The 9,289-nt window shown below is 33.9% G+C and overlaps 1 protein-coding gene across 1 annotated transcript; it reads right to left on the bottom strand.

The window, feature by feature from the left end:
• Nucleotides 1-3,292: 3,292 nt before the first annotated feature.
• Nucleotides 3,293-7,845, bottom strand: LOC133181154 (uncharacterized). The gene is made up of 7 exons (XM_061315694.1): nt 7,787-7,845; nt 6,397-6,504; nt 5,946-6,007; nt 5,605-5,725; nt 5,017-5,081; nt 3,639-3,719; nt 3,293-3,428 (listed from the first exon to the last, which is right to left on the bottom strand). The coding sequence occupies exons 2-7, from the start codon at nt 6,490-6,492 to the stop codon at nt 3,293-3,295; spliced, it is 561 nt and encodes a 186-aa protein (XP_061171678.1). The 5' UTR covers nt 6,493-6,504; nt 7,787-7,845.
• Nucleotides 7,846-9,289: the final 1,444 nt, after the last annotated feature.

Here is a 9,289-nt window from a genome sequence, read left to right as displayed (position 1 = left end):
ACCCACCGCACACAAATAGTGGGCGAACCTGATTTAGCTTCACTTGGTGTACACCGGTGTAAAAAAGTAGTAGAGTCTATAACATAACCCAGTCACGGTTTTCGGGAAAATTATTTCCGGTATGGTTTTTTGTAATATAACGCATATTCGATCCCGATGCAATGTAGTTTTGTAAACACTATGGTGTGTGGCAAATAATACGATCAATAGCCATAATCGGAGTCTTAATATTAGGACATTCAGGCGAATGAACGACTTTCGCGAAGGTTAGGGTATTTAATAGTTATAACATGATAAATTAATAGATTGCGTTTTCATGGCCTGTTAGCCACTGGTAGAACTAGTGACCTAGTTAGCATGTGTGTATGCACAGCAGAAAAGACTTGAATTTCTCAATAATTATTTCTTACGCTAATCTTCCGAGGGTAAAAGGAATCCCGCCCATAAAGACAATCACGTACAGTGAAAAAACAAAAATCCCTAACTTGTTGACTTGCAGTTTTACAAGAGTGATGATTCTTTAATATGACCCTGGTTTATAGCCATTAGGTCACAGAAAAAAAAATTCCCAGTTACAAACCAATATAATCTAGTCTTTGAACAACATAACCTAGTCACTGTGAAACTTTACTCAGTCACTGGAAAACCTAACCTAGTCACTGTTCAACATATTATACCCAATCAATCATAACCAATTCACTGTTCAACTGTGAGATAATGAACACACATAATTTAGTAGATATTCATGGTTTTCTAAATTTATTTAAATCCTATTTTACAGCTTTGAAGTACACTGTAAAAGATGATAAAAAACTTACTGACTATAAAACTTTCTGGCAAAAATGGGTTGTTATATTTTAATTTTTTTTTTGGCAATCACTTCAGTTAAGTGAATCCCTCAAAACTGCACTGTTCTAGCTTTTCTTGTCGACGGGTTTTTCCGTTATTTCCCGATCATGACGAGGAGCACACGGCGGGTGTGACCGGTAGGCAGGGGATGCTCACTCCTCCATGGCACCTGATCCCACCTCTAATGTTTGGAGGTCCGTGTTTGCTCTGCTCCTATTTTATATTGATTAATGGACTTTTGAGCTTGAATACTGTTCGTTATCTCCATATATTTCATTTCTCTTTTTTTTCTTTTTCTTTCTCAATTGCGAGCTTATTAATAAATGAAACAACATAACCCAGTCACTGTTTAACATAACCCAGTCACCATTTAACATATCCGGTCACTGTACATCATAACCCACTCACTGAACAACATAACCATGTCACTGTTTAACATAATCCAGTCACTGAACAACATAAGCCAGTCACTGTTTAACATAACCCAGTCACTGTTTAATATAACCAAGTCACTGAACAACATAACCCAGTCACTGTTTAACATAACCCAGTCACTGTTCCACATAACCCAGTCACTGTTCAACATAACGCAGTCACTGTTCCACATAACCCAGCCACTGTTTAACATCACCCAGTCACTGAACAACATAACCCAGTCACTGTTTAACATAAGCCAGTCACTGAGGAACATAACCCAGTCACTGAACAACATAACCCAGTCACTGTTTAACATAACCCAGTCACTAAACAACATAACACAGTCACTGTTTAACGTAACCCAGTCACTGAGGAACATAACCCAGTCACTGAACAACATAACCCAGTCACTGTTTTACATAACCCAGTCACTAAACAACATAACACAGTCACTGTTTAACATAACCCAGTCACTGTTTAACATCACCCAGTCACTGAGGAACATAACCCAGTCACTGTTTAACATAACCCAGTCACTAAGGAACATAACCCAGTCACTGTTTAACATAGCCCATTCACTATTTAACATACCCAGTCACTGTACATCATAACCCACTCACTGAATAACATAACCCAGTCACTGAACAACATAACCATGTCACTGTTTAACATAACCCAGTCACTGAACAACATAACCCAGTCACTGTTTAACATAACCCAGTCACTGTTCAACATAACCCAGTCACTGAGGACCATAACCCAGTCACTGAACAACATAACCCAGTCACTGAACAACATACCCCAGTCACTGTTTAACATAACCCAGTCACTGTTCAACATAACCCAGTCACTGTTTAACATCACCCAGTCACTGAACAACATAACCCAGTCACTGTTTAACATAACCCAGTCACTGTTTAACATAACCCAGTCACTGAACAACATAACCCAGTCACTGTTCAACATAACCCAGTCACTGAGGACCATAACCCAGTCACTGAGGAACATAACCCAGTCACTGAACAACATACCCCAGTCACTGTTTAACATAACCCAGTCACTGTTCAACATAACCCAGTCACTGTTCAACATAACCCAGTCACTGTTTAACATAACCCAGTCACTGTTTAACATAACCCAGTCACTGTTTAACATAACCCAGTCACTGTTCAACATAACCCAGTCACTGTTCAACATAACCCAGTCACAGAACAACATAACCCAGACTCTCAACAGCATAACCCAGTCACTGAACAACATAACCCAAGCATTTCAATATGAATTAATGTGCATAATTTGGTCTCCATATATAAGGCCTATATACAAAAGTGGTAAGGAAAAAAATTTATTTGACATAATCATTATTTGGAACATAAACTAATGTTAAGCCTTTTTTCTATAGCTCTGCTCCCAATTTTTATACAAATTGGGCTTAGTCACTGAGGAACTTAAAGATAAAAATAACATAGATCAATTAATCCTAGGGGGAAAAAATGGCCACACAATATTAAGACCATACAAATGTATTACAGGTACTATTTAAGAAATAATGAATAGCTGCACAAGTGTTCCTTTTAAATTACACCCAAATCCAATGGTATGAATTCTGCATGTGAAATTCATTTCACTTGTCAGAAAAACAAAACTTTAATAGATATTTTCAAAGTCAAATTACATCAAATTTTATCAAATTCTTCCTACATTTAAACTAATGTTTTTAGTAGGAATTAATGATAAAACAGTCTGGGTCTGGTGTGGATTTGATTTGAATGAAATCACAATTATTAGAGTTTATGAGTTCATCTAGAGTAACCAAGTACAATTGATCAGCCCTGACAGAGTCCATTTTACATTATAACAATATTTCATCAGATGGTGATATATAATAACTGTAAAGAATCTGCAAACAAATATTGTTCAACATGTCATATAGCAATTGATGTAGAACATCTTTTGCAATGCTATCACAATCGAAATATTCCAATATAACAAATTTGCAAACTCAATCAACCGGAACATAAATTTGTTATTTCAATGGATAGAGAAGTTCTTCAGCTTCTCTATATGTTAAGTTCTTGACAACAGAAGCGATAATGATTCTTGCTTCTACAAGCAATACATCCTTAAAGTATCTAACTCCTTCATTCAATCTCTGTCCTGTCCTAAAAGAGAATGAAAATAATTAAGAATAAAGTTGTCTATGGAGATCAATCAAATCAAGAAAAAATCAGATGTGAATTATGATTAAATTATGGATATGAAATGGTTTACTTTAAAAGTTAACAATTTAGTTACAAAAATAACTCCTGACTGACATTACACAATATGCCTCTCCATTTTCTTCAACAAGGATGAATAAAAAAATATCATACTCATCTTCCAGTGTTGCCATAAGCTTTCCATTGTTGCAGTTTTTCAAACTAAGGTAATATCCTGGAGGACTGAAGAGACCACTAAAATCGACAAATTTTTTTTATTAAACATAGGTAATCAAAGATTACGAAGCTCACCTTGACGAATGTTATCTACATGTAAGGCAAATTTCACATCATATTTTTTTTCTAGTTAGGGTACATCCCAAGATCAATATCCATGCAAGTTTGATTTAATTATAGACCTGCTCAAAAAACTTTTGACCTGTTTAGTAATCAAGAAAATTTTGGTCAGTTCCAACATCCAAAGCAAGTCTGGAAGTTTTCATCCTTAGATGCACCATCTATGCAAGTTTAATCATAACAGGCCATAATATTATATAGCTACTCCAAAAAAATTACCCTGGTCACTCATCTGGAAAATGTACGTCAGATTCAGAATCCAAGGCAAGTCTGGAAGTGTCCATCCCTAGATACATCATCCATGCTAATTTGGTTAAAATATGGCTAAAATTCACTCATGTGGAAAATCTAGGTCAGATCCAGCATTCAAAGCAGGTTGGTTAGTGTACATCCCTAGATGCATCATCCATGAAAGTTTGGTTCAGGTAGGGCTTATAGTTACTTGGGAACGAGACTACTCCTAAATCTAAACCTGGTCTCACATGTGGAAAATCTAGGTCAGATCCAGCATCCGAAGCAAGTGTGGTAGTGTCCATCCCAAGATGCATCATCCATGCAAGTTTGGTCCAGGTAGGGCTTATAGTTACTTGGGAATGGACCTGCTCCTAAAACTTTAACCTGGGACGCCGACGCTAACGCCGACGCCGGGGGTATAGCATAAGCTCATCTCGACTTCGTCGAGGTGAGCTAAAAATGTACAATGAAGAATGCTGAACATGACTTAGTTGTCTTTAATTTATTGAAAAGGGGGAGTGGAATTAACTTGGTGCAAAATGTGTGCTTCTTTTATTTGATATTTACAAGCAAAACAAAATTTTCATAACTTTTGGTATCTGCCCTATATAATCTTTATAAGAGGAATATTATGTGTGAATGAAATTTTCCCCTACAAACAGAAATAAAGTTATCACCAAAAAAAAAATTATTTACAGTACATACAATATTCTTTAATGGGTACATTATGTCTACCTCTTGAAATCAATCCTTAGTAAGCAGATGTACTGATGATATATGTCTAGAAATTTATTTATAAATCTTAGTCGGACTTATATGAAGTCTTGATGACAATTTACATCACTCCAAGAGTTAAATATTCACAAAGCTCTAAAGGTGACAGGTTAAGATTCATCTTCCGTGGTAAGTTTATATCGCTATATAATATAGAATAGCAAATTAAATTGAGGTATAAACTTACATGATTGTTTTTGGTTTAAACAAGCCAAATTCTTCTAAAACAAGAGCACTCATTTCAGCCCATCTCTATTGGAAGGGAAAAAAATAGGCAAATAAACTTGTTTCCTTCTCTAACACACACACACACATACACACCCACACGCATATATATATACAGTCAAACCTCATTATCTCCAACTCAATGGGACCGAGAATAAACTTCGACATATATGAGGGTTCGAGATATTGGGGGTAAAATACTTAAAATATTAAGTGCTTGGAACTTCCAAATCACTTCGACATATCCATAAGATTTGAGATATCCGTGTTCGAGATACCGAAGTTCAACTGTGTGTATATATATATATATATATATATATATATATATATATATATATATATATATATATATATATATATATATATATATATATATATATATATCATGAGTAGAGAAAGACTCTGTTCAATAAAAAAGAAAACAATCATGTTATAAATCAGTATCCATAACAACACTTGCGCATGAGGAAGAATATGCAGGACTATAGCCTTGTAAAATACATTGTATGCTTATACATTAAAATCTAGAGAGAGTACATATGGATGTTACCTCTTTATGAAAAAGTTTATTTCTTTCTTCCATTCCTTTCACAGAGTTATTCATCACATTATGGTCGGTCAAGTCATTCCTGTCAATCCATCGCAGATGTCTCCAGTGTGGTTCATAACACCTGTAAAAGGAATATTATAACACTCGATCAAGTTAATTTAATTTTAACCACTTGTTACAGTACATCTTGTAAACCAAAGTGCATGAAACAGTGTTAAACTATGAAAGACATACCATAAAATCTCTTTAATTTCCAATGAATGGAATCTCATTTTATTGACCATAAATTTAATGAAGACAATTTAAAAGTAAATAGGCTGCTTTCTATGCTTATTATTTACCTCTTATCACCCTCTTCTAATTCCAATATTTCCTTCAGCTTTGTTTTGATGTCTTTTGCAAACTGTTAAAATTTTTAAATAATTATAGGAAATTTTTCTCCTGAAAATCTCTCTGCCATAAACAGGTAGTGTTATAGAATTATTACTAATCACTTAGAGCAGGCTATACTATCCCCTTTTTAACTCTTATCTTCAATGTTGAGCTTTTATATATATATCATGCTGTTTATATATCTAAACATCAATTCTTAATAAATTTCTCCAACTTGACCTGAAGATTGAGTCAGTTTCAGAAAGTGTTGATATGGATTCAGAAAACTGATCAGAAAGTCAGATCACACCATATGATTGTGTGAAATAAACAGTAAAATTGATTGATAAATAAGACAGAATTAAATTCTGAACCCAGGGCTGTTAGATAACCATGCATGCAACAGATACTAAAAATTACCAGAGTTGCTATATTGTAGCCTTGTATGTTTCCTGTTCCCTTGTTTATGGGAAGATCCATCCTTGGCCATTTGCACAAAATGTTAACCAGTTTCATGGACTGTTCAGTCTATAAACAAAAAATGTTAATTTTTCATGAACAATAAAGACAAACCTTATTGTTATACTTTTATGTTAAGTCAAATTTGATTGTTTTAAAAACATTTGTTAAAAAGTACTGCTACCCTACCAAATGTGTAAAGTATGCCCTCCACGTAACATTACATAGCAACGATGACATTGCATGACGACGGGTAACAGTGCAAATATTGGGCAGAATGTATGCCCGTATGGTTTACTGTGGGTTCTTTTTTTAAAATGCTTTATTCTAAATAGATTTGGTATAACAAAGGAAAATATGTACATTTTTAAGGTTATCCCTTGAAAACCATTGCTGCCTGGTGTCCATCATGCTATCTTTAAACTATTTACATTATAAAAAACTAGACGCCCATGGGCCACAACACTCACATGAGTAACTTTGGCCCTGCTGTTCTTCACCAGACTTTCCCCAATGTCATACCTATTGTGGCTCATCCTACCCCCAGGAGTATGATTTTAATAATTTGTAATCGTCACTACTCCAGGATGCTTCCACATAAATTTCAGCATATCTGGCCCAGTGGTTCTTGAAAAGGAGATCTCCAAGGATTTTTTCATATATATTTCAATGTAAAAATTAGATTCCTATAGTGGCCCCACTCTATCCCCGGGGATCATGATTTTAACAATTTAGAATCTACACTACTCCAGCATGATTCCACATGAGTTTAAGCTTTTCTGGCCCAGTGCTTCTTAAGAAGAAGATTTTTTAATGACCCCACCCTATTTTTGCCTTTTCTTGATTATCTCCCCTTGTAAGTGGGTTTGCCCCTTATTTTAACAATTTAATTTCCCCTTCACCAAAGGATGCTTTGTACCAACTTTGGTTAAAATTGGCCCAGTGGTTCTTGAGAAGAAGATGAAAATGTGAAAAATTAACAGACGGACAACGGGTGATCAGAAGAGCTCACTTGAGCTCAGGTAAACTAATAATACATTTTTAGGGTAACATGTAAAATTGTTATCCCTTGAAAACCATTGATGACCTCAGCTTTGCATCAGTCAGCAATGGTTTTCACAGGATATCAATTTAATGTGTTACCTTAAAACATCATAACATGTTTTATTTTTATAATGTAAATAGTTTAAAGATAGTATGATGGACACCAGAAGAATTTGTTTCATCAGAAATGTTCATTGGAATATTTAATGGGTCAGGTGACATGGAAAGTAACCAGAAAGACATTGGAATGCATTTATATACTAAAGGTGGGAATTGCATGTATATTAATTATTATTATTATACTCACTTCAGCTTTTACACTCTTGTGCAACCAGGCATTGCATTCTGATATCTGTTCTGATGCTTTCTGTTTAGTGGAAAAAATATGATGAATTAATGACTAGTACATTTAATAAGAATTTTCATTTGTATCATCTATATCGCTATGACCAAAATACAAGGGTTGTCCAGTAAAATTATAAAATGACTAGATGTAAAAAAAAAACAAACAAAAAAAAAACAGCGCTGCACTCTTAAATTTACACTACACTGACATTAACACAATAATTTCCTAAATGTACATATACAGCTGTAGCAATTTTTATATAGATATATGTGTAAATATGGCATTATATGTCATATATATGGTATCTCCTTACAGAACATGGATCATATCGTCAAAATGTCTTAACAATCTCAAGTTTCATTAATTTTGATAATCTGCTAAAAAAAAAAAAAAGTGGATCTGCTTGCATCGATACATTGAATTTTCATTCATTAGATATGCAAGGGATTAATCTCTCTTGAAGTTTTGCATTAGCCTATTATCGAGGTACTTACAAAATTTAACTAAAGAAGCAATCTGAAAAACCGTCCGTTTTCTGATAGTATGTGTTGACAGCATCTTTCATTACTGCCTGAGTTACTACAACTGTTTACTCGTATATGTTTTGGTCTGTGACTATAAGTCCAAAGTTCTGCTTAAAAAGTTCATAGGCCATTTTTATATCAAAGATCAAATAATATTCTTTTTTTTTTACCTCTGCTTATATTGTTAAAAGGTCTGAAGAAAACATTTTTGGCAGTTTTCTATTTGTCAGCTTTTGATGAAAAAAAAAAAATTGGATGAAAGATATTATAATGGGTAAACCTCATTTCCCTCCTAAAACACAGATTTGTTTATCAATTAAAAAAAAATTATCAAACCTAGCTCTACATAATGAAAGGGAATTGCTTTCTCTTATAACTGTGTATACTTACTGTAAGAACTGTAGAACTCTCTCCCAAACGCCTCACCTTTGAACAAGGCATATATCTAAAATAAAAGAAAAACATATTTACCTACAAAAATGAAACGACAAAATAAAACTGTATGTACACATGCTTCTAATAATTCTGTGTATATGCAAGTTAACATTTAACCAGTGTCTAATAATAAATTAAGCTAATTGAGTGAAATCAACCAGAAACACACACACACACATACACCCTACACACAAACAACATATTACCGATCATTAATACAAATCATACACATAAGGTTTACATAAAATGGTTTATGAAAATAAAAAGTAAATACATTGCATATAATCACAACAAATATAGTTAATGAGCATACTGAATTTTGTGCCTGGTGCTGAATTCAATAAATTCCAAAAAGGGTGCTTTTTTTAAGTTACATGCTTGTATGTTTACTAAATATCATTATTAGTACTGACAACATGCAATAATATTTAGTATGAAACTTTCATGTACATGTATATGATTGAACTTGGAACATCTCAAAGATTCCCATTTATAAACATAAAAG

The sequence above is a fragment of the Saccostrea echinata genome, unplaced genomic scaffold (genome assembly GCF_033153115.1).
Source record: "Saccostrea echinata isolate AGI-Se365-2 ecotype Australia unplaced genomic scaffold, CSIRO_AGI_Sech_v1 ptg000008l, whole genome shotgun sequence".
Classification (NCBI taxonomy): Eukaryota; Metazoa; Mollusca; class Bivalvia; order Ostreida; family Ostreidae; genus Saccostrea; species Saccostrea echinata.
Note: the sequence above shows the minus strand (reverse complement) of the source record. Positions and strands in the feature narration are given on the sequence as shown.